Source organism: Amblyomma mixtum, chromosome 3 (genome assembly GCF_055824585.1).
Source record: "Amblyomma mixtum isolate Tamu chromosome 3, ASM5582458v1, whole genome shotgun sequence".
Classification (NCBI taxonomy): Eukaryota; Metazoa; Arthropoda; class Arachnida; order Ixodida; family Ixodidae; genus Amblyomma; species Amblyomma mixtum.
The window spans coordinates 434,720,277-434,747,033 of NC_143014.1; the positions used below are offsets into that span (position 1 = coordinate 434,720,277).

General features: G+C 46.6%; 1 protein-coding gene across 3 annotated transcripts in view; it reads left to right on the forward strand.

Annotated features, from left to right (window-relative positions):
- The window catches only part of LOC149358183 (uncharacterized), a 60,126-nt gene that overhangs the window by 12,829 nt on the left and 20,540 nt on the right, over window positions 1-26,757 (forward strand). The window contains exon 1 of one of the 3 annotated variants that reach the window (XM_089585104.1): window positions 12,451-12,587. The exons of the other annotated variants lie outside the window; for them this stretch is intronic. Coding sequence (XP_089441230.1) covers window positions 12,584-12,587 — 4 coding nt within the window. The 5' untranslated portion in view covers window positions 12,451-12,583. Of the gene's footprint in view, window positions 1-12,450; window positions 12,588-26,757 lie in introns of those variants that run through there. 3 annotated transcript variants of the gene reach the window in all.

Sequence of the window (26,757 nt, forward strand, 5' to 3'; positions counted from 1 at the left end):
CTCCTGAATAATTTCTACCACCTGGGGAACCCGCCGCGGTGGCTGAGTGGTTACGGTGCTCGGCTGCTGGCCCGAAAGACGCGGGTTCGATCCCGGCCGCGGCGGCTGAATTTCTTGAAGGCGAAATTCTAGAGGCCCGTGTGCTGTGCGATGTCAGTGCACGTTAAAGAACCCCAGGTGGTCGAAATTTCCGGAGCCCTTCACTCCGGGCTCCGTCTCTCATAGCCTCAGTCGCTTTGGGACGTTAAACCCTAATAAACCAAACCAAACCACCTGGGGATCTTTAACGTACACTGACATCGCACAGCACACGGGCGCTTTTTTGCCTTCGCCGAGCGCTCTAACCACTCAGCCAGCGCGGCGGGTTCGACACGACTCTCCGCTACCCGATTCCAACGAGGCAGCATCGAACACCCTGTCGCTATGCAAGCCAACTACCAGCGCGCGGATTCCCGTGGAAAGCGAACGACGCTAAACACGTGCATGCGCGCGGGGCATACGTTATGTAAAAAGCATCCAAGGCAGACAGACGTAAGCGGGTATTGGGTGTAAGCAAGCACATGTGCACGCGAACGGTTCGGTTGGCCGTTGTCGGGACACCGTCGCCGCATGTGCGCTTGGCGGTCGCACACCATGTGTGCGCTCGTCGTGCTACGCCGCATGTGCGTTTCGCGGCCGCATCGAAGCGGGATCTGCTCGCTTCTTCCTTTCGCTTTTTTGTTTGCTCCTAAACACATGCGTTTGTGCGAGGAGCAGGGATTCCAGGTAAACTTTGCGAAGGTTTGTTACGTAAGCCAGATCCAACGTAACACTAAACAAGCTCTTTTACCCTTTTAATGCTCCTCTCAGAAAAGGTTAAAAAAAAACAATAAAGAGAGAGGGTGCCCGGACCACCAACGCTTCACCAGGCTTAACGCCAATTCAAGATAAATGAAAAAGAAATAAATGCTCCAACGAAAAAAAAAAACAATTTAAAGGTTTGGTTTGGTTTGATTTTTGGAGTTTAACGTCCCAAAGCAACTCAGGCTATGAGGGACGCCGTAGTGCAGGGCTCCGGAAATTTCGACCACCTGGGGTTCTTACACGTGCACTGACATCGCACAGTACACGGGCCTCTAGAACGACCTCTGCGGCCGGGATCGAACCCGCGTCTTTCGGGTCAGCAGCCGAGCACCATAACCACTGAGCCACCGCGGCGGCTCTCAATTTAAAGAGAAAATCAGAGCAGTAAAAAATAAAAACTCAGAAGAAGAGGAAATAGAAGGCACATCACAGTCACAGGCAGACAGACAAAGCACAGCGTGCAGGCCGCGAAATAAAAAAATTAAGAAAACAAAAGTAACAGTATAGTCATGGTCTCAGGAACAATCAAGACAAAGCACAGAGTGCCGGCCACAAGCCACGAAACAAGCCGACAAGGTAGGAGCACACGGGGATACCAGCAGTTGTCACTCATATTTACCATCCGAGCTTCCTTCGCGCAAAAGTGTATTTTATCGGTCGTGCTCGAGAGTTCGTGTTGGCGTCAAACAATCACTAAGGAGACGTTGGTAACAGACGCGAGGTATTGTCGATCTGTATGCGATGACAGTGTAGTCGAAATGAGCCGATAAAAGTCTGAGCTACCGTGGTTCAGGTTAGTCTAACAAAGCTCTAATTGGCACATGCTCGAATCCGTGATAGTGGAATATATGGTTTCACCAGCCTTTGCCAATATGATTTCAATATTGGGCGGATTACCTTTGATGCATGGAAAGAGGCTTCGATTAAAGGTCCACTTAAACTACCGCTGCCGGTCGTTACCGAACGGATAAACATAGAATCACACATATTTCATAAAGCAAGCTATTGGGCGAGTTGGTTACAGTGCTGGGTTACAGCGCGGAACAGCGCTGTGTTCTGTCTTCCTCTCTTGTCCTGTCCTTCGCGCTGTGTGGGGCTAGCGTTGTGATTATTCTGTCGACAATTGCTCCACCGCAGCGACACTTATACGCCAATTAAGACTGAGAATTTGCGGCACAGATCTGTGAACCGGTAGAGATACGTTGCCTTGCACATGTTTGTGTTCTGAAAACACAAAATGATATACGGTCTGCACTCCTGTTAGTAAGGGGAGTTCCATATTTTTCCTGCGTGGTACTAAATTAGCTAGTATGCCTCGTGGCGGTTGTCTCCAAAAAAAAAAAAAAAAACAATGGAAGTTACGAGGCAGGAGTAGTACCATTGACGTCACTGCAAGTCCGCCGCGTCGAGACGCACGTGTTGTATTCGAAAGCATGTGCGCGTGCTCACTAGTGAGGAAGTCCCTTTATCAGTCTTGCTAGCTCGTCATATGCGGGACTTTCCTGTAGCTGGCGTCCGGGATCCAACGAAGCACCGCTGATAGACAGCATGGCTGCCACAAAAGCGTACGTAGATTGACTACTCAAGGTTTGTGGGAGACGTACAGTCTTTGTCAAAAGTAACCAGGCTCCATGGTTTGCTTCTCATTCGTATAACATTTCCCTCACGGCTTCCCTAAAGGTCAAAAAGTTCTTTGAAAGTGAGAACAGGGGTTCATCTTACCACACAGAGATTTAGAGCTTGAGGGCTGGCATAATAGCTTTAATAAATGACTGAGAAGAAAAACGTGCAGCCTGGTTACTTTTGACAAAGACTGTACGTATGCAACTTCAAAGTTTTACCTAAGTTTTGTGCGGCGCGCTTTGTTTCATTAAGGGTTCACCCTGAGTAAGACTGCGAACATGCCAATATTTGTTGGACGGAATTTCCATGTCTAACATCCTTGGATAAAAATTTTGAATATTGGAAAACTGTAAGGTACTCTTATAGAAATATTGTGGTATTGGTAAGTTCTTCCGACGTGTAGCAAAAACTTTTTTTCATAGTGTTTCCATGGGGACCGCTATTGGCGATAGCAGAAACGATAATAGGAAAAAAAATGAAAGTCTGACGACGGGAGATTTGTGGATATATTACTTATTGTTTAGTGAAATCTTACAATATATAAAAAGATTTCGTTCATGAACTCTTTCCTGTTGAAAAATTATTTTGTCCAGAATTGTTGGGTATGAGTGCCCATCTCGCCCACTTTTCCTTCCTTCAGGGTGCTTCCAGACGAGGAGCGCTGCTTTTTTTTTATTCCTTTCTGAGTTTCAGTTCGAGCATCTCTCTAGTACGCATGCGTTCTCAGTGTTGAAAACAGAGTGTGTGAGCTCTCTCTGGGTCACCGGTTTCCGATACTAAAACCTGTCATTTTTTGCAAGATATTCCAGTTGCGTATTAATTACTTCTTGCACGGAAAATTAGACACTAGGAATGGCCGTGCCTTGGCATTTTTTTTTTTTTTGTCATGCTGTAATGGCATAGACCACGGCCAGCAGCACACCTTGAGACTTGGTGGCTGCGGTTCGCAGCATAGAGTCGCGCAGAATGCAGTGGGCCACGTGCACTGCACACAGCCCTTATATGATCTCTAGACAGTCTATAGACTTCTTATAGACTTTACTGCCTTCTTATAGATATTTTTTGTCTATTCATAGTCTACAGAATGTCGGTAGACAATCTACTAAAAGTGTATGGCCACAAACCTATAGATTGTCTATAGACTGTCTAAAGCATTTATATTGCTTATGGACTGTTCTCCAGGATTTGTCTATAGAGAGTGTACAGGCTTTACAGACAGACTTCTATGGACAGTCTATAGACTGTCTAAAAGAAATTTTGTAAGGGAGGTCACCCTCCCGGCTGTAAAAAAAACAGGTGCGAACAGAACGCCGCCGATTCTATAACCTGTCACACCGGTTACATTTTCATTCGTGTGAAACGCGAAAACTGCTGCGCATGCCGAGCTTGCAGAGCTCTTCACAGGATCCCAAGTAGCCGAAATTAATTTTAATGTTTCGTCGTTATTCCCCGCCTTACATATCCCAGATCTAGCCATTGATAGGTGCGTAAAAAAATCAAACTGAGAATTGATGATGATAATAACTTTCCTTTTTCGGGGGTGGGAGGGGGCGCAGTTTTGGCCAAATAATGCCATGGCACAAGGTATTTCCGCCTCAAAAGGTGGAGTCAAAGACTCATTTCCCAAGCAATTAAGCCGACGTAGGCCGAGCACCAGGCCAGGGGAAAGCTTGTGTCCGTTGTATCACCGGTGGGTATAGCCGGGGACTCTGGGAATCGAACCCCGCACCTTTCGCATGCGAGGCGAATGCTCAGACACTAGGGCACCGCTGCGATAAATAGAAAAATACTTGAAGGAGCCAGTGCTGGTAACACTGTTGCTAGGTGACAGTAACCGCAGCGTGGCGTGTAGTTACAGTTGGCTATTAAAAAAAATGGCTGAGACTTAACTTGGTTAAGCCTGGAGAATGCGAAGCATCATCGTGTCGCGTAATTTGGAGGCGCACAACCACAGCGACGGCGCGAGGTGGGCCCCCGTTTCTCCACTGTCGTGACGTCATCGTGTCACGTTGTGTGACGTCATGTGTCACGTTATTTGGAGGCGCATAACCACGGTGAAGGGCTGAAGTGGTAGCTAAAGTAGTATGCTTCGCATAAAAAAAAGACACACTGGAACGGGCGCATCATGAACAACACGAGCCTCCTCGAGTCTGCCAAGTCTATATACCGTGTCCCGATACACCTGCACGTTCCCCGAGCGGTGTCGGCCGTTGTTCTGGTATATAGGTTCCGGCTTCGTAACGGTTGCGAGGGCAAATGTATCGGGGTGTTGTGCAGAAACTAGCTTACAGCGACACACTCGCGTTTTTCCGCCAGCACCGTATGAGTTGTAGACACGTGTTCGTTAACCCGGAACACGCAGTATGCAACACTCAGCAGCGAATAGCCGCTTAAGCGTCGGCATTTCACTGCCGCTGTTTATAGGGTTTTTCCTGCCACTACAACTGCTAATTAATGCGATAGCGTTTAAAGCCCCGTTACCCAGACAATCCGGCGTCGGCGTCGTCGGCGTTGTGAGCGAAAAATCACGAGCATGCCTCTGGCACGAGGTGCCCAGAGAGCAACCTAGGAGGCAGGAGGGCCACATAGGTCACGTGAACCTGTGACGTCATCACAACTTGCATACCAGGCAGTGATCAAACTGCCCACCGTGGCAGGTGGCAGTTAAATCAACGATTGGTCGCTCGGGAAGAGCAACCTGGGAAGCACAAGGCCCACCGCTGGGAGCACCTGCCATTGCAGGGCAGTGGCGCAGGGCAATGGCGCGTAATTATCTTACATTTCGGTGCACACCCGAACCGCGCCGTAAGGGGAGGGAGGAAGGTGGGAGTGAAAGAAGAAAGAGAGAAAGAGGTGCCGTAGCGGAGGTGTCCGGAATAATTTCGACCACCTGGGGATCTTTAACGTGCACTGACATCGCACAGCACACGGGCGCCTCTTGCGTTTCGCCTCCATCGAAACGCGGCCGCCGCGGCCGGGTTCGAACCCGGGCACTCCGGCTTAGTAGCCGAACGCACTAACCCCTGAGCCACTGAGGCGGGTGGAGGAGATGGTTGTGAAACTTTATTTCCAGCGCATATAGAGGAGCGACACGAAGTCGCCCCCCCCCGCTTAAACGACGGCCGCTATCCCTTGGGCAGCGGCGGCGTCTTCAGCCAGCTGGAGGAGCTTGATCTGCATCCCCGGGTCGGGGCTGAACATTAGAGCCTCCAAATGATCAGAGTCGGTAATGAATTGACTCGCGGGTAGGGACTGCGGGCAGTTCCAGATCATATGATTTAGATCGGCTTTGCTGTCACAATGTTTGCATTTGTCTGAGTAGAGTCCTTCCGAATAGAAGCTACACAATTGGGGATTCGGATAGGTGTTAGTCTGAAGTTTACGCCAGGCTTTGGCCTGTTGTGTGGAGAGCGTTTTATCTGCTGGGAGGAATCCGAGTCTTGCAAGCCTGTAGTGCTGCAGGATTTCTTTGTAAGAAAACAACCTCTCCTTAGCGGGCGAACTACACGTGTCCTCCTTAGTGGGCGAACTACACGTGGTCGTATGAACCACGTGCAGACTGGTCCAGTGGCGTGTTTCCGCGTTGTTCGCTAGGCATGCGCTGGTTGTAATGTCGCAGCCGGCGCATGCAGCTGACGGCGTTCAACTTGGCGGCATGCGCGCGTGTGTGTCGCGGACGCAGTTGGCAGATCGCACAGCCGGCCCGCGGGAAAAACAGGAAAGTGCTGTCGTCAGTCCGCCGTAAGTGCAGGAAGCGCCTCTCGCCGGCTACGCGGCTGGGGCTTACTGGAAGATTTCTCCATCTGAACCCAGTGTTGGTCTCCCCCAGCTTACATCCGCCGAAGCTCTCAAGAAAAGCCCAAGTTGTAAAGAAAAAGAAAACGAAAGGAAGTGGTGAATTGTGCCGGGATATATATCTGACGAAGTTATTGCTGGTCGTAGCTGCGTGAGTGGGCATCACTCTGAGAAAGCTTTTAAGTTTATTTATTTTACATAGAGTACAAAATACAAAGACACAACTTCAGGTACCCAACCAAAATTGTTTAAGGGTCCAAAATAATGCAAACTAAAACGTTCACTGCAGACGACAGCAAGAAATAACGTAGCCATTTAAAAATGAACCCATTAGCGCAATAGGCACGGAACGCTGGCGAAAAGGTCACGTAAATACGTGTTGTTTACGGACTAAAAACAGAGACCAGAACATTGAAGACCATAAAATAGGGTCAGTTTAGCAGAACAGTTTTAAAACGTATAAAACAGTTTTAAATGAGGTAAATAACTGTTTTTGAAAGGTGTGAAGCGTATAGGTGAAATTCGAACGTTATAATCGAGACTATTCCATAAATTAGTAACCACAAATTCTGGTGTTTGTCAGAAACAAATTCAATGCGTTGTGAATGATGTAATGAGTGGCAAACTCCGAATTTCTTGACCACCATGTTATTGTTTGCGAATTTTTTCTGTCCATTTCCTGCCGCTCTTCGTGTCGGGCCTATCTCCTCTCCCGAACTTCCGCCCTTCAAAGAATAGCGCGTTGGTGGTTTTATAATATTTGCTCTTTTCTATCTTTCCTTTCTTCTCTCTCTCTCTCTCTCTCTAGTGGTAGTATTTTTCGAATTCGCTACCAGAATAGCAGTCTATGTTGTGCACAATGCACTACCTACTCGTACGCACGTGGCGTTGTGCACGTGGCGTTGTGCACGTGTCGTTGTCAGTAGCGCGGCTCCACAAACAAACACCCCACAGAGAGAAAGCAAAAAAAAAAACAACAGTCGAAGCACCGTTTTTACTCCCACACACTGCTCGGGTCTCGCGGTTCCTGTAGCCGCAATTATATATACCAGGTGTTTCAGGGAAGCCGGCGATTAAATTTTAAAAATAGCTTCATTGAGGTAAAGATAAGCTATTTGCGACATAGTAATACCAGTGTTGGCGGACCTCAAAAAAAAAAAATAGGCGAATCATGTTGACTATATAGGGCACAACTTAAAAAAAAAAAAAAACAGCAGTTGTTAACACTGGGCCACGGTCCGCGGCGCACTGTACTACTCTTATGGCTAATCATAATGGTTTTCTGTGGTTTAACGTCCCAAACCGACTCAGGCTATGAGGGACGCTGTAGTGGAGGACTCCAGAAATTTCCGCCACCTGGGGTTCTTTAACGTGTACTGTGCGATGTCAGTGCATGTTAAAGAACCCCAGGTGGTCGAAATGCCACCTGGGGTTCTCCAGAAATGCCAGAAAAAGGTTCTCTTATACCTTAAAAATCTAATGTTTCTATAATTTATTTATTTAATAAATAAATTTATTATAATTATTATAAACTTTTTATTTATTTATTTATTTATTACTATGTGTTTTTTATAATTAGTGATTAGCTTTCGTGAAACACCTGGCATATAGATGCTCCTTGAAGTGTAGTGTTTGACGGAAACCCTTCTGGTCGGGATGGTACATGACGAAATTAGAAGGCGCCGACCAAAAGAAAGGTTGTGAACAAGGATTGTGAACAAGGCTCCTGTGGGGGAGCCGAAACGTCATCTTATCCTTTCTTTTGGTCGGCGCCTTCTAATTTCGTCATAGATGCTCCTCGGCGGTAACGTCATTGGCCTTGTCGAATAACCGCTTTATAAAGCGCGTATCGAAGAAGGCAACAGTCATAAAAAACAAACAGCGTGGGGAAATATTTACTTTTTTCTTTAACTTCTGGGGTTGAACAACGGGGAATTAACAGTGGAAGTGTTTTATCTGTTGGCTTCCTTCATTTGTATGCCATAATGAGCCCCTCATTTCCCTTCCCTTGCCTGCTCAATGCTTGATAAAGCGTCTGAACAAATTAAAAATACAGTTAGCAGGTGCACACTACTTGAATGCGATCACGTCTTGACAACTCAGAGCGATGAACTTCTATATAACTTCTTTTCGGGTGAGTTGGTACATGTACAAACTCTTTAGCGCAGAGACAAAGAGGCTCTACACAAAGGCGCGCGTGCGTGCGTGCGTGCGTGCGTGCGTGCGCTGTCTTGTAGTTTGCCTCTGTTCGCACTGTAGTCGGATACAACTTAAGTCTGCAGTGACGCTCCGCCTCCGGCCAGATTCAGCCTCCGCGCAAAGAATTTCTCTACGATGAAAAGTAGTCCACTGCTTAAACGTTTCTTGTTACCTTAACAAGGAGGTTATCACAAGAAAAAAAATTTTCAGTTCTATAATTTTGATGCGTGGATTGTTTGATATAGTCAAACATCAAAAAGCTTATTTCGTTTAGTGTTGCCATTGGCCAGCGGAGTAATACAGGACGCCGGGGACCGCGGCCCAGTGTTAGCAACTGCTGTTTTTTTTTTTAGTGGTATCCTACTATAAAAACTTTTTACGAGATCGGGGCGAAGGCTTAGAAACAATGCTCAGAGACGACTAGTTGTTCACCGTGTAGCCGATCTGTCGATAGCTGTGCATTCTGGTGGTAGACCTCGACCGCGTCACTGACCTCCAACCTTGCGACAGCCTCGCGCCCATTTCTCAGGTGTACCCTTGTGACTCACGCAGATTGCAGATAAAATCCGATCAGTGTTTTCCTGCGAAGACGTCGCACGGTTCCGGCTCCTATCTGTCCCCTCCTCGTGGAAACAACAGGTGTGCTTGCCACTGACGTCGGAGGCCCGGAGTCTTGGCTCCGAGAAGAAGCTGCACTTATCAGTCAGTTTTTCACTGCTTCGTCGAATTTCCTTGCGCAAACAGGAAACATGTTTTTACGCGAAAAAAAATTTCGTTGCTTGCCCGGTAATTTCAGTACGGAGTGTTTGTTCTTGACTTCCATTCATTCTTGTTAGATGTACGGACATATTAAGACATTCTGAACCAAGGCATTTTTAAACGGGAAGTTATTATAAACGCTATTTCTTTCTCGCACATTGTATGACTGCACAATAACAATAAATATATTCGCAGATTCACCCTCAGGACGATTAAAAGTTTTCCTCTGTGGCAGTCTTAACTAGTGGGTGCAAACGCAGGATAAACTTTCTAAAAAGTTTCTCATTCTAAAAACTGATATGGGGATTACTTACGGCGGGCTACACGCCTATCGATAATTAAGGTTTTGTTTATTGGTTTATTAGGGTTTAACGATCCAAAGCGACTCAGGCTACGAGGGACGCCGTAGTGGAGGGCTCCGGAAATTTCAACCATTTGGGGTTCTTTACGTGCACTGACATAGCACCGCCTCATTCGAAAGTCGACCGCCGTGGCCGGGATCGAACCCGCGTCTTTCGGGTCAGCAGCCGAGCGCCGTAACCACTGAGCCATTGCGGCGGGTTAATAATTAAGGAGCCTAACAGTAGTAGTTAAAAGCTAACTATTCAATATTAGTTAACCAGCCTGCTAGTTAGCACGTCATAGCTGTATTGTGATGTACTACACCGCTGACAAGGAAAAAAGCGCTCTTCTCATCCAAAAAGCCTTTTTTTTTATCTGTGTAAAGTCTTAGGTGATACACCCTGTATACACCACTCGTACAAGTGGCAATTTTTTAGTGGTGACGAACGTTTCTAACCGCCGTCGTCTGCTCACTACATATATTGAATGCAGTCACGAGTCTTTGAACGCTTTGCGTTTTTATTCCTTTCTTCTCCTGCGTCCGTTAACACTGGTTCGTTTCGCAGCTCACAAAAAAAAAATGCACTGGGAAAAGCATTTCCATTTAGTGTCGCACAATGCATCAACCCCTGCTCTTGCTCCCGGGCTGCCTTGGTCGTGCTCTCCGGAATGCGCGCGTTCTTCATTTTTCTTTTCATTTGTGTCTAGCTCTCGCTGCGCCCGAAGACAAGTCACGTGCGCTTTGTGTTTCCTCGCGAAGCAACCAATGCAATTTTCCGAAACACCCTCTCGGGCGCGTGACCTAAAATTTCTTGAGCCGGCGACAGGGAGTTGGGGGGGAGTTAACAGTTGCGTGTTATTTTTTCACATAGCTTAGGCAACCAACTGCCAGAAATGAAGCAATCATGCTCTCGGTCTACTCTTGCTTTTGCTATCTCGACTTCAACGTTGTCAAAGCCTGACGGCGCGCCGTCGGTTTACAAGGGTTTCACGCGTTGATCATCTGGTATAGTCATCACTTTTCAGAGCGCTTTGTTGAAACAATCCTCTTAGAAAGGCCTGGTCGTACCGCTGGCTGGAAACACATACAATCGGCGTGTCCTATTTTGCCTCGCTTTTTCGAACGGAAATTGTTAGCTGCCTCCCTTAGACATCCCGAAGACGTCCTGAACGTCCGCAGGATGTCCAACGGAGTTTCAATGCCCATTGAGACGCTCGAAGGCTAGTTTCTCAGAGGAAATACGCATACGAAGAAAGCCAGCAGTCACCGAAACCAAGGAACGCAAAGTAATACTTCGATTTTTTTATTGTGGTATCGATTAATGGTAAATTAATAAATTACATTTCAGTGGAACTTGAACGCGTAAATCGAGTCGATATAGTGCAATACTCCTTCAACCAATAGTCGTTATTTGCCCTGGTACTGAAGCCTTCATCTTACCGACTGAGCAGCCGTTCTAGGAGAGCCGAGTCAGTGAGTGTGACTGAGAGAGTGAGTGTGAGGGAGTGTTGAGTGTGAGTTAGTGACAGTGAGTGAGTGGGTGGGTGAGTGAGTGAGAGTGAGTGTGAGGAGTGGGTAGGTGGATGGATGGGTGAGTAAGCTTGAGAATGGGTGAGTGAGTGAGTGAGTGAGTGAGTGAGTGAGTGTTAGTGAGTGACAGTGAGCGAGTGGGTAGGTGAGTGGGTGGGTGAGTGAGCGTGAGGGCGGGTGGGTGAGTGAGTGACAGTGAGTGATGTGAGTGAGTGGGTAGGTGGATGGATGGGTGAGTATAAGCTTGAGAATGGGTGAGTGAGTGTGACTGAGAGAGTGAGTGAGTGTTAGTGAGTGACAGTGAGTGAGTGGGTGGGTGAGTGAGCGTGAGGGTGGGTGGGTGAGTGAGTGAGAGTGAGTGATGTGAGTGAGTGGGTAGGTGGATGGATGGGTGAGTAAGCTTGAGAATGGGTGAGTGAGTGAGCGAGTGAGTAAGTGAGCGAGAGGGAGTGAGAATGACTGAGTGTGAGTGATTGTTGTGTTTTCCAGTGAATGAGTGTGTGTGAGTAATATTGAGCGCGTGTAATCTGCTGATGACAATGCTGCACCGGTATTCCATCCTTGATTTATATACAGGCCAAAAACACAAACTGCAAGCCGGAACGTCCGCCTTTACTGTTCGTGGCTCCCTTCGATAGATCGTTCCTCCGATGTAATATGCGTGCGTGAGCCGCAAGTTGCATCACTAGTGCTTGGATTTTACGCACGAACAGCAGTCTGTGGAGAGGACGATATTGTCAGCATAGCTGCAATGCGCTGCATGTGATGGTGCCACCAGCTACTGCAAAGCTTCGTGCGGAAGTACTATTAGCCTCCCACCCCGCACAATCCGAAGGCGGACGTGGAGCCCCTGAGATAGTCACGTGACAGTGTAGACGTTGCAATGAAACTGCCTTGAAAGCCGCATAACTGGCTCCCCGGGTCAATGGACACCTCAATCACGCTTTCAGGTACGTGGCGGCGGTGTCCACCCGCGAAAAACAACGCTTTCGCACAATATTTCGTGCTTAGCAATGCTAAACCGGCAGCCATTTTTAATTCGTAAAAAGGGAAGCACGCAGCGCACTGTCGACTTCTGTGCAACATTATTTTCTGCATTCTGTGCGCTTACGAACCATTCCGCATGCAAGCACCTGTGTAGAGAACACTGCAGCGCCTCTCGACGCCGGCAGCAGCTGAGCAAAGTTTGTAGCGGTCGCATGGAGCTCGATGCGGAAGCCACCGTCCGCTGGCGACAGTTCGCGACCGCCGCGCCGCCCCCCGGTGGGAATCCGCCCTGATCGCGTCCGCCGCGTGTTCTCGCAGTCGTACTTGAAACACCGCCGCCGCAGGCGTGCTTCCCGACGTCGCCGGGAACCCACTTGTGTATAAAGATACGAGGACGGACATGCTCGCAGAACTGTCGGTCGCAAGGCGAACTCGTCGCTAGCTCGGAACGCCGTTTGTCGATTTCCGACGGAAGCTGTGTTCCCCTCTATTCTGCCTGCTTCTATGGGTGAGTTTTTCAACGCCTGAATTTTTAGTTTTGTTAGCACAGCAAAGAGCAGTGAATAGGACTGAGAGAAAGATACTTATTCTGGCCCGAAAGCGCAGCTTGCAGTTGCATGGGATACGAACAAACAATCTATATGAAGCATGCGCTAAATGCTATAGCATTCTTCTCGCAATTTCTAAAACGTCGGTATACGGTCGAAGCGTTACAGATTCGGTTTCGTTACAAGCATCAGCTGCGTTTTTTTTTTCATTCTCTATTTCACTTGTAAAAAATGAACTAGACATCTAAATTACCGTTTCTCGGTCGGTGTTTTTAATTCGTGAGCTAGATGTCAAAAAAATTGTATTAATTTCTGAAGTGCGAGTGTGTCACACGTTTGTCACACCGTACGATCTGTAGAGCAGAGCTAATGCACTATGTGTATACGAAAACGACAGAAGTAATGCGCACACGGCTGTCCGCCCTGGCAAACCCCATCTCTGTGTCGGGTGTGGCTAGGAGGCAAGCTCGCCTTCTTCTCCTATATTCTTTCATTATGCGAATTCCTGTACAGTTGCACCCCGCCTCCCCCCCCCCCCCCCCCACACACACACACCGGAAAGTGTTATGCACAAATGAGCACACCGATTTGAAAAAAAAAAAATTAAAGGGTGTTTCTAAGCCTAAGAACTACAAAAAAGCTGTGGCAGCGGCTGTGTCATTTACTCAGTATGTATCAATGGGCGTTTCCTGCGGAGACCGAAGCTCTAAAATGGCGACTGTGGACGAACTCCACAGAGGAGACTCAAGATTTTTCATGTCGCCTGGTTCGTAGTTCGCGTGTTCATGTGCCTACTACGCGCAAACCAAAGACAATCTTTAAAAGGTTTTATCTGAAACCTCCTATACAACGTTCTCAGATTAAACAGAGGCCGACGTTTGGAGGCGCCCGTGTGTGCGTTCACCTTTCAGCGTCCCCGTCTGTTCGCGCTCAAGTCTAACGATGAAGAAGAACCGTTCGCATCATTAGCAGTTACTAGAAAAAAATTATTTGGACACCAAAGATGCGTCGGCATTCCCATCGCTGTGCACTCAGACCTGCACGACTAATCCGTCCTTCTCACGCCACAGGCTCTCAGAGCATAAAATGGAACTGAGTTTAAAATATATTATCCTCTCTTACTGCGTTAGCATTGTAGCTCACGTTGTTGCAGAAGCGCATTGTTGTTGGCGTTGTGACCGGAGCGAAGGAGTGCGAGAGCGACATGAGAGATGGAGAGGAGGATGCGGGCAACAATAGCGCCCCTAACGAGAGTGAGAGGAACTAGCGCACGCGTCGGAGCCGCCGCCATGGGAGCGAGCGAAGGAGTGCGAGAGGGAAAGTAAAGGAGGATCCCCGTAGGGGCTCTGTTGTTCAGCAAGGGAATGCTATTGCTATAGGACCCTTGCCGGAGCGCGAGACACTTGTGCTTGCGGCAGCGTCCAGCCTTGGTGGTGTTCTAGCGTATGCGACGGAGACTCCCGGTTCTTTTGACTAGCGACGCCGCAGCAGTCAGACGTACAGCCCGTGCCGAAGCGCTGCGGAAAAGGCATTTCGCACCGTTGAAGCGGAGGCCGCAAAACAGAGGGGACAGCAACAACACCCCTCAGTACAGCGAAAATTACGGCAAACCCCTGCTGCATGAGGAGCTTATGCTGAAGAATAAAGTCATACTCCTGGCGCGGAAGCACCGCTTCACATTGTTTGATAACCTCTTAATCTTTCATTTTGTTTTTTTTTTAACAAAGCAAAAGCTCCTTTACTGGGAGACTGGACGGGGGGGGGATTGGGAAAGGAATGCTAAAGAAATGTAAAGGGCGTTCTCTTCGGCGGCGTTACGTCCTTCTTCGCCATTCAGTCTCGCAGTGATGAGTCCTGAACATCTGCGCGGGTATAATGCAACGATGCATTTTGTGCGGTTAAGTTCCATCATTATCGTCAGTCGCGCCAACTGTCAGTTTGGAGCAATTGCGGTGATACCGTCGAGCAAGATGAAGGCGGAAATAGTCGACTAAATATAGAATACAGAAGCATTGAATTCAGGCCACGCTCGCTACCCGCCATATGGTAGCATATAGAGGCTTCTCGCCACGTTAATTCATAAGATTAAGTCATAAGTCTTTGGCGATGATTAGGACAGAAGCTATCGAATTCTCGGTAGAGAAGTTCGTGCGGTAGCATAAAGTGACTGCCTGTTTCTCAGTCTCTTGTAAAGTGCGGACGTTATTAATCTCTTCCTGTCGAAAGTACATGTATATTCTATACAGTCGCACTGAAGTGAGACACAGTGTATCTCTATTCCAGTTTTAGTTCGTCCCTCAAACAAGTATCATTGCTATTGTGTAAAAGAAGCTAGTTGCTTCCGTGGCAGTTTTTCAGAAGTTTAATATCCTCATCCCATCCGGCACGAGATGCAAAGAGTACGGTATAGTGCATGGCTTTTACTCAGAAAAAGTACATGGAATCATCACGGGGGTCATGGTCAACGGGGATATTGATTAGTGAACGGATATTGCCTCAATCAAAGCCCATTCATTCATTCATTCATTCATTCATTCATTCATTCATTCATTCATTCATTCATTCATTCATTCATTCATTCATCCATTCAAAGTGGCTGCTTTAGATATATGTGTCTAAAGCTTGCAGAGCCAAGACTTCGGAATATCGTGCAGTGGTGGCAAAATAATTTCTGGCCTTGTCTCCCATATAAGCCTCTATACAAGCCGCAACCTTTAAATTTTTTTCTGTTTCATCCCTGATCGGGTGTTTGCCTTTCTCGTTCATTACTCACCTTTTCAATTTCATTTCTACGTAACGTCCGCCTCGCCAGAGTGCTACTATGCGGGCAAAAGTGTCGAGGTCCACGTTTCACGCGATTTTCCCCGCTGCTTCTCTTGTTCCTTGTAACAATTCGTGGCCAGCTTTCTACGGCAATCACGGGGTTTTCCAGCCTTTGGAAGCGTCGGTGGTAGGCCTGTAGCAGAAAGGAAATAAAGCGAATTGACGTCATAGGGCCGTGGCATCACGTTACTTGATTTATAGGAGGCCACCAATCGCACGCATGCACCATGACGTCACAACCGTCTTCGAATCAAAATTTTCCCCCGTGCAGCCAGTTCCTGGATGTCAGCATATGACGGCCCCGCCTATGAGCTGAACGAATATTTAGTATTAGGACGCGCAACCCTTTTTTTCTCCACCATAACTGCACTTTGAGCACCGCTGACAGTTTGTCCGGAGGACTCTGATGGGCCTCCGGTGGTTTTCGGGTTCTGGACCACGCCAGATATCGATACACGAGTCCCCAGCCGAGTTTTGCAACTGCGACAATCAAGTGACTCTGCCTTCGGTCGCAGTTATTTTTTGTGACTGCTACTGACACGAAAAGAGGGGAAAAAACACTTCTTCCTTGTTAGCAGGCTGCAGATGGTTGGGCTGCAACAAAAAAGTGAATCCGTTCGAATTTGTGACGCTGCGAATATTGAGAATATGTTTTCATTCGTCATCATCATCATCAGCCTGACTACACCCACTGCAGGGCAAAGGCCTCTCCCATGTCTCTCCAATTAACCCTGTCCTTTGTCAGTTGCCGCCACTGTATCCCCGCAAACTTCTTAATCTCATCCGCCCACCTAACTTTCTGCCGTCCCCTGCTACGTTTGCTTTCTCTTGGAATCCACTCCGTTACCCTTAAGGACCAGCGGTTATCTTGCCTTCGCATTACGTGCCCTGCCCAAGCCCATTTCTTCCTCTTGATTTCAACTAAGATGTCATTAACCCGCGTTTGTTCCCTCACCCACTCCGCCCGCTTTCGATCTCTTAACGTTACACCTATCATTTTCATTCGTCGGTATACTGCAATTCACGTGCACAGATCAAAAGTCCACTACTGCAAACCTTGAACGAATATAAACAGATCGAAAACAAATAATCCGGATCCTGATTGGAACGGCGAATTTCGCCCCTTTGTTCCCCGCAAACAGTACGCGACGTAGGAATAGACTGTCTGTTTCTGCGCGCATAGCACAACCGCAAGAATGGTTATACGGTTTTCGCTCGCCAATCATGCGATGTCGTTCACCTCCCCACAGCTGCACCTGCTTTAAAAGTCCGGATACGGCGCGCAGGGCATTGACTCGGTATCGGAATGCAGGCACAAAAAGAGGTTCGGGTTATTCGTCGAAATGTTTACAGTATTCCAGAAACAAAAATACACGTTTCCTTCCTATTTTGTTTCCAAGCTAGTGTCGTCTACAACGACGTTACTGCGCATCACATTGTGTTTATGCTGTCTCTGCCTGTGAAGGCTGTTTCGAGTTGGTTTCTCTGGTTCACAGCCCTGACTGTAGAGATGCACTACCATGCTGGTATTTGTTTAGCTGTTCGTCGTTCAGGTCTTCTCTTCGCCAGCAGCCTGGACGCCGAAGCAACTTGAGCAGCGCAGTGACTGCAAACGCTGTTAAACCATTGTGTCCTCCTCACCAAGCAGGCAAGTGATGGAAGCCGAACCGTGTTCGACGCTGAAGCTTGTACCGGCTTCTGTCAGCCAGTGCTTCGCGCGGCTAACTGTCCCTTTTTCTTGGTTAGCACCCTGTAAATCGTGCCATTTTGTGCGCGCTATTTCGAAGTCAACGGAAGCAAAAAGAGCAAATTATGTATGTCGCCGCTAAACGCTCCAGTTTGTCCTCTACCTCAACAGCTTACTACGCTGCATGAATGGCTGAACTTGGAGCTCGCATGCAAGCGGCGCAAAATCTGCAACTTGTTGGAACCTCGTCGCTCTCCGCTCGAGCGACCGTGGCGGCACAAATCGCGAGCGTTTTCGCTTGCATGTGAAACAGGCTTAAGTGAGCAATAGACTGAGCGAGAAAACAGCTGACTGAGTGAGTGAGTGAGTGAGTGAGTGAGTGAGTGAGTGAGTGAGTGAGTGAGTGAGTGAGTGAGTGAGTGAGTGAGTGAGTGAGTGAGTGAGTGAGTGAGTGAGTGAGTGAGTGAGTGAGTGAGTGAGTGAGTGAGTGAGTGAGCTCCATTGTGTGCGTGCGAGTGAGTTCCAGTGAGTGTGACTCATTCCTTCGATACCGCCTCGGCCCATTCTCTAACGTAAGTTTGCTATAACGTGGCCCACGCTTCGGCTGATGAGTTCAAGAGTTTTTGTTCAGATCGAATAGAAGCACTCAGAAGCGCCAACGGTGGCGCGATACATGCACACACCCACTGCGCAGCAGTGCTATGTTCGCTGTATACGTATGCGAGCCCGGCCTTGATGTGCCGGCAGATGCGCGCGCTTAGGATGGCGCTGTCCGATGCGCGGCTCTGCAGCCGGCCAGTGTCGAGATCAAGGCTGACGGGACCCGCGATCACCTGCGTCTGTGTACACGCGCTCGGCGTTCAGCGCCGCGGCTGCTATCGCGCGTTCGCGGGCCGGCACTTGTTTGCGCGTTCCATTTGCTCTGCGTTTGTGCGAGCACAAGCGGGGCAAAGCTATAACGTTGGGAATCGACGGTTAGGAGAAACGTAATGCTCACCATACTCTGTGAACGTAGCCTCATACCCAACAATTCCGGGCAAAAGCATTTTTGAACGGGAAGGAGTTTACGAACGCAATTTTTGCATACTGTCACGTGCTCATGAGAAAGAGAGCAGACGACGAGGACAAAGTAGACATTTGCTACTTAACTATGCAGGCGTGCTAACTACGGACTTAGCTTGACCGATTAAAAATTTGATGGCACAAGATGGCTGACTCGCCGACAGGCCCACTTTTCACTTTGTCTTCGTAGTCTACTCTCTCATGAGCACGCGGCAATATATGATAAGATTTCACTATAACAATCAATACATCTGTAACTGCAGATCTTTCGTCGACAGGTTTGCATTTTTTTTTTTTGCTATTAAAGTTTTTGCTATCGTCAGAAGCGTTGCCCATCGGTTTTCTATGGCAGTCTTAACTGCTCGATGCGAGCGATGGAAGAACTTTAAAAGAAAGATTTTGCTACACATCGGTAGAATGGACGATTAGCTTCAATATTTCTATAAAGTGTCTTACAATTTTCCAATTTCCAAAATTTTTGTCCAAGAATGTTGGACATTTCTCTATCAACATGAAGCAGTGATCTGTCTACCTTGCCGCGTGGCATTCCAATGGACAATAAACTCCCATGGGTGTCCTACGGACATTTAGGACGTCCATGGGATATCATTTCACGATGCCATTTGTAAGTGAGGAAGGAAATCGCAGGTCACGAAATTGATATCGATATCTAGGAAACGTTACCTAAAAAAATGCTGATAGCAAGTGGGAATAATTCAGCTTATTGATACAACATGCTATAAATAAGGTGTAGTGATCATGCTGAAAAAAAGTTCTATGATGCAATAACCTCATACAGGCTTCATCATAGAATATCATAGAATTGGTATGATATATCATACAATTCGTATAATATTCTATGGCATCTCTATGATGACTGCATGATTTTACGAAATGTATGACATTTGTTTGATAATTTTCTGTGATTTGTATGATAAGTCTATGATATTTGTATGACAAACTGTATGAGTTTATTACATCATACAACTTATTTCAGCAGGTTTGAGTGTGGCGTGCTAGTTAAAAAAAAATCCAGACTATCGAAAACAAAAATGGGAGCTTTCTACCTAGGTCTTCTTCGTATTCCATACAGCGTCGCTTTGGTACGTGAAAAACTGATAATTATTAATGACAACCTACATGTGGCAATCACTGTTTTGACTGCGTGGCTCTTGTTTGCTTCTTGCCCCCTTTTGTGCTGTGCCTCATTTTGCTGCATTTTGTGAACTGCGCACTCATGGTCGAACCAAGAACTTTGGAATGCGTGAAACTATTCTGCAGCAGAGCAAACCACTGCTTCCTGGTTATTTTTTGAGCTGTATTGGTATTACAAGTTAATTTAATTAACTGTGCTTGCTCTCAGTCATTTCACTCGCATTGCAGATGCACCCGGAATCACGCTATATGATTCGGTGTATTACCGCGGACATAGTCGTAATTTTACGATGATTTTTACGCCTTTGGACATTGCAAAACAATTCGACGCAGACAGCAGATTCAACTCGCCGAATGCACCGGAAGCATGCCTGAAGCGTCCTTTCCTTTTTATGTTCATTCCGGATTTATATGGTGTCCTAATAATGTTTGGGAGACTGCACGCGTCTTTACAGTTCTGCCTCGACTTTTCTCCGGTTCTCCTTAGTGCGTATTTCCCTTTCTCACAGCCAACTTTCAGTTTTTCTACGGCGTACTTTTGCACTTCACCTTTGTCAAACTCGTTGCTTGAGATTTTATATACCTCAAGGCAGCCTTTGAAATAGGCCGCGTTCATATACTGGACGTACGGACTCATCATTCCCATCATGCGCCAAAACACGAACCAAGTCGTTATAAGGTGTTTGCTTTTAAACCACCCTGAAAAATGTTGCCGGAACTGAGAGGCGCCTGCGATAGAGATGCTCACGAAATCTGCTTAGACGATGATTCTGTCGTAGTGGTTTGACCAGAACTTTCGTTTTCCTCGTATTTTCCCCAAGCAATTTCGTTACTAGTAAACAATATCAAGGAAACACAAAGAACCTCCTTCGGTTAGGTTGATCCGTCAAAAGCTACTCAAAGAAAAACGAAGTTGCAGTGCTCACACTCAGTCTGAGGTGTTGGTTTTCGGTAAATTCACTATTTTCTGACCGTTGCGTTTACAGTTGTTCTTTTCTATTCCTGTGAAGATACGCAAAGTTCCGTTGAATTTTTGTGCAACAATTACTTTTCAACAAAAAAAAAACAAACCAACAGGCCTGCTAGGATTTCCAGTAAAACTTATAATGTGTTATATGCAAACTCTACCTGTATTTCACAATATTCATATTTATACTGAATTCCTGGGTGTGTTTACAGAATCAGTTCCGATTCATCTATATGCAGACCATCTGGACCGACCGAACAGTTTTTTCACTAGTGGCCCAGAATACCCCTCCGCATCTTGACAATTGTATCGTTAAACACACTGCACTCAGATTAAAACAACCAGTCTTTAAAATATAGTGCACGACTACGAGGCGCTAAAAAGATCATAAATAAATGAACATTAAAACTCGGATCCTATTGGCCGAAACGCCCGTACATTCTTTCCGCTCGCCCTCCCGAACGTGCGTTGTTCGAAAAATGATCACTCTTCAAAAAGCCCAACTTCGCAACACTTCGTACTTCTGAAATAAAAAAAAGTACACTCAAATCAGAAAGGATTAAAAGGGGAGTAAGTTGTCGCCCTGCGCACTCCCTTTCATAAACGGAGTGCGCTGGGTGAAAACTCCCTTTTAACTCCCATACAGAAGTATCCGTGTTTGGAGTGTAGCCCAACGTTATCGGCGTGAATCCTCTTCGGTGTACAACAACATTTCAGCCGCGGCGTACCCCATCTCTGAACGAACGCCTCCACGTGCATTTATTCGCAATGTTTTCTTTTTCCAGATGTGCGCACGGCACGTGCTTGCGAGTAATGCGCAGAGTCAGAGGATTCTTCCTGAATTTATTCTCTTCGCGGAAGCGCAAAGAATGTACGTAGTTCCCTGGGCACGTGCAGCATGTTATTGGGGGCGTACTTCCGTGCATGATATATGTGAATTGGCCTTCTGTATTCCGCCCTGCATGCACTGAAATACGGATTGTTTGATCATGTGTTTAATGCGAAAACATGTCTTGCCTCATGAGTGGCGTGGACAGGGTGTATCACCACGGAGATTGGGCAGATCGTGCCCTCGTGAACCGTCGATCATCCAGCACAGAGTGTAATTATGTTTTGTAACGATTAATAATGACTGAATGGAAAGTGTAAACAACCTAATTACTGAATATAACAATTAATTAAATAATAAGACAATTAAATTCGCTAGTTACTCCTAGTAATTCACGATATTAGCGAATTACTAGTAATTCCTCCAGAATTGAACTTAAAATTAAAATAACAGTATTGTTAATTGATAAATAATTAGTGTAATTAATCAACTCAATAACTAAGTAATCCATTAATTAAACAAATTGGCTGATGAATAATAATCAATACACCAGCGCTCAATTAATAAATTAATTAGCAGTGAATTAACTGATAATTTGATTGGTTGATTAGTTAGCTTATTAAATAATTACGACGAATTATTAATTACATTACTAAGTAACAAAGGAGGAAACGGAACTCGAAATGCTTTCGCATTTTCCGCACGTAAGGAGTCTTAATTGCACATTTAATTTTTTTTGTGACGCACCAACGGCCGCTACTTCGTTTAATGCGATATCATTAGAAGCTCTATGGGACTGAAATGTGTCGTCGGTCATAAAATTCGCTCATTGGCCGGAGGGAACTGACGTCACCAGGCCGGAGCTTTCGCGTTGGATGGAGGGATGTGACGTCACTAAACGGGAGCATTCCCTTTGGCTGGAGGGATCTGACGTCTCTAGACTGGAAGTAACGTCAGTTCCGGTGAAGACGTCAATGCATGCTATCGCGCTGCCAACACATAACTTAGATGTCCTTGTGAATATTTTTTCTCTCGTTACAAACTGACATACCAGTAGCCTACTTCAGCGCAAACGCATCTGCACTGTCGTTTTGACTGCATCTCACGCTCGTTCTTAATTTTCTTGCCATTAACGAAATGCCTCATGTCTACCGAACAAGATATAGAATGATGCTCCCAAAGTTCCTCAAGCGTACTACTTGTGAAACTGAGAGCCATCATTGGACCGTCCCCCGTAACCTGTTTTCGAAACCTGTAGCTATACCTTTCCACCGTGGACATGCAGACGGCGAAACACACCCTCTCTGGACTGTTGCAAGCCGGTTCAGAGAGTTGGCGCTAGCGCTCAGCCGTTCTACCGCTGGGTGCACACAGCAGTCCTAAGGTCCAAGACGCGCACATTGGAAAGGTCTATATTAGGCGCACACGTTGCTTGAATAGAGTCAAATACTTGCGGATCGACTCTTGAATCGTTTGAGCGGCTCGCACCCAGTATAGTATGTGCAACTAGCAGATGGGACGCGACAATGTGCGGAGCTGTAGATTTCAAAGCAATCACCGTTCTGTTTTCGTCTTTTTTTTTTTCACTTTTAAACATGGTGCATATACGGGTAGCTATACGCAGCGGATCAAGAGCTATGGCGTGGTCCACAATCTGACGTCGTTGATTAGTTGTTGAAGAGACGTCACAGGGTGGACGTCTGATGCTGCTCCCAACGAGAAAAAAAAAACCTTTGACATTTAGCAGGCAGGTAGATTGGCGTGTCCACCGCTCTTTTCTTTTTATCTTATTTTATTCCAAATTTTAATAGCAGCAAGGTACACAGACGTCGGTGACACTAGGCGTACAGAGGTACTGTACACGCATGTACCGGCAGTACGCACGAGAGCGCGAAAGAGGGAGAGGAGTTTCAAAAAAATAAAAAAAAGTATGACGTTCGGAAAAACGTAGGGACAATATTTTTTTCCGCCCGCGTCAATCAGCCTTGAAAAGTCGACGCGGTTTTAGGAGAGAAGGGAAAAGCAATTTGGTGGATAGCTGCACTTTGTCTCGTGCTTTTTAAAGGTACAGGGTCGTCCACTCTTGGGGTGATCACCGCTCCCCGTGGCTGCGCTCCGCGGAGCGCCAGTGCGTCCGGCGCGGCCGCGCATCGAAGCAAAGCTGCGCATGCGCGGGGGGAACTAGGAGAGGTGCTTCGCGTCGTCTGCTACAGCGCTGGAGCGCGCCGCTCTTGCTTTGCTGTGAAGCGCACTTCACTGAGCTCCAGCGACTGAGGGACCGAGACGGCATCGCGGGAAAGAGCACTTTAATCGCGGCAGCGTATTGGTTTCGCCTAGAGCATGTGAACAGCCTGTTTCTTCACCGTCAGAAAGTCAATTCAATGCAGAAACTGAAACAAGCATCTCCGCAGATAAACGACTTAAGGGCACAGGGTAAGGTAAAATTAGAAAAAAAATAGTTTTTTTTTCTTTTGCAATTTGAGAAGTTCAATTCTTTCTACACATGTTGCATGATCACACTTTCCTCAGAAAGCCATATTTCGGGCTGAAACACGTTTTTTCCCGAAACCAAGTAGTCAGCGGCCACGCCCCCTTTCCGGATACCCTCCGCGTTTATCGCCAATTTTTTCAACCAAAAAGTCCACCACCTGATTTGAAAGCTTGTCGGAAATCAGCTGCATATAAAAAATTGTTTGCCAACTATTTTTCAGCTGTCTTTTTTAGCGAAGATAATCCTGAGACGCTGCACATGTTTTTTCCACGTTTCTGCAACTTTCATGCAGCTGCGTACGAGTGCTTTCCCTTCCGATGAGTATTGTACTTTGTGCCGGCGTTGGTTGTTGTTGATAAGATGATATGCCTTGAGCAAAGAAGGCCTTCGGCAGGCCTGAATTTCACGGCAACCGTTACACTCACCGTGAAAAATCAAAAGGATGTCCACGACCTAATGAGACGCCAAACGCGCCAGCTCCTCGACATCGAAGCTTTCAAGATTTTCTGTGTGCTTCCAGGAAGAGGATCTGCTGCATAGCAGCAGCGAATATACCTTAATTGACATGGACGGCATTTTTGACGCAATTACACAGAGTAGTGTGTGTAGACAGTGCGGTGGAACGGTTGAGCTCACCGAAATTCTGGCAAAGCGCGCGTTTGTTAGGATTCAGACGCTAAGGATGGCAGCACTGGACGCTGTTCTTTTATTTAATGATGGTAGCATCGCACGAGCCAAAGTTTTGAAGGCGTGTGGATTGAACCCAGGGCACAACACCATCAACTGGCTGAGGGAAGCTGACCACAAGCATATGTATACTTTGCGGACCGAGCAACACGACAGCTGACAAAAGAGGCCCGGCAAGCAAAATGACCAGCCCAAACGCAAAAAATTGACTGCGACAGTGGCTACGAAGTAGGGGGCTATTAAAACAATGGCTATGAATGTGTTTGTGCGATTAAAAAATTGTTTTTCACATCTTTTTTCACTTTAGGCTCAATTATCTCAAAACAGTGTTTTTTCTTACAAAGGTACCATTATTTCCAATGTCTTTCAAGACAGACAGCTGATTTTCTTTCGAAACCATCTACATAAGTGTTGGCAACTACTGAACTAGAATTAAGCAATTTCACTCAGTAGTTTTTCCGTTATGAATTTTCAAATGTGAAAAGAGAGCCGAAATTTATGTACTAAAGGTAGAAATTTGATTAAAAATAAAATTTTCAAAACATTTCAATCATTCTAGTTCAGTAAAAAGAGCGCAAAATTTGGAACAAAATGATATATATATTACCAAGGTACACCTATGAGTTGGCGAGAAACATGTACCTCAACATGGCCTAAAATGCATGGGAAGTATAGGGCTTACCCTGTGCCCTTAAGCATTGCCCCCCCCCCCCCCCCCCCCGATTGATGAGGATAAAATGACTAAAGCGCTATTCTTTTGCGCGCTGTGCTGGTGCTATTTTTTGTTGTTGCCGCAAGTGTTAGTGCCGTGTGTCTGGAGATCCTATCAGGCGCGCTTTTCTTGGTTTAGGGCGATGACGTGATGAGCATAGCGCGCAGTTTCGTGCATCGCTTGATGCTATATCGAATTTGATTAATGGGGCTAATAAAATGGCCAACATCCGTGTAAAATCAGGAAAAAAAAATTGAGCGATTGTTCACTCGTATATATATTTTGTTCATTTGCTTGTCATTTCTTCTACCATTAAGCCGGGCAATAAAAACAGTACTTTGACAGAAGCTAATCAGTGATCTCAGCTTCTCCGCGGCTATTTTATTGTTGTGTTAATGTCGCTCGTAGGTGTTCGTGGATCGCTTTACGGGATGTGCGACACTGCGCTGTCCGGCATAGCAACTGATTTCTGCGATCAAAGGGTCGCAACCTTACGCCCCATAGTCATATTTCTAGATCCGATAAAAAATACAACTTATTTACGTCATGTGAAGCCGCGGTGGCTCAGTGGTTAGGGCTTCCGACTGCTGATCCCGAGGGTGCGGGTTCGATCCCGGCCGCGTTTCGATGAAGACGAAACGCAAGGCGCCTTTGTACTGTGCGATGTCATTGCACGTTAAAGAACCCCAGGTGGTCGAAATTCTCCGGAGCCCTCCACTATGGCGTCCCACATATCCTGAGTCGCTTAATGTCGTTAAACCCGATAAACAAACCAACTAACAAATTATTTTGATTACCATCACTTGATGTAAAATCGCCGAAGCAGTTCCGGTTCGTTGTGGGATACCTGACGCGGGAAGTCGCATTCTAAGGTAGATTAATCGCAAATCAATTCTTTGATTATTACATTCATAAGCTGTTGTAAGGCAGGTAGCACTGACGTTTCTTTTTTTCTTTTTTGAGTCTCTGGGATCAATGCACACTGTCTGAGAATGCTGTTTGTGTTCGTTTTGAATAGGCGGTTGGAGGGGAAAAGCTATGAGAGACGTGTCTGTTTTCTAGCTTACAATTAAGCTGTATTCTGTGAGAAAGAAGCAACACAGAGAAGTCAAGTGAAAGAGGAAAGAAATGAGTGACATATATTTACAAAAACATTTTCTGCACAGTTAGACACGGAAAAGACGTTGAGTAAAAGACATGACACTTTAGACGTAAGAGGCACAACTATTTCTGCCTGAAAACAAACGAAGTGAGTCACCATCTCTCTTGAAGACGGTACTTGTGAGGGTGCCCTTCACCTCAGAAAAAGTGGTCGGGGTGGGGGAAAATGCATAACCCAAGTTGAAAGGAGGAGACAAGCGATGGGGCTCGTGCGATACTTTGGTATGGATATGTGAGCGTTTCTTGCTTACTGGTGTGCCTTTTTTTTGGTCTGTTTTCTCCTGGGCCCATATCTTCGCTCTAATCGCTGTTGGCGTCATTGCAGAGCAGTTCTTTCTTAAAACTCTACTCTGTTCAGTAGCGAGTGGCTTCGCCACCACCGTCAATGACAGCTCGCATTCTGCTTGGCATGGAGCTGTACAGCGAACGACAAAAGCTAGTGTTGGACCTAAGGCGATCCCACTCCTCTTCCACAGCTGTCCAAAGCGCGTCCGCTGAGAGGCTGTGGAGTTGTCGGCGTGCCATAGAAAATTTCATTCTGCCCCAAACATTCTCG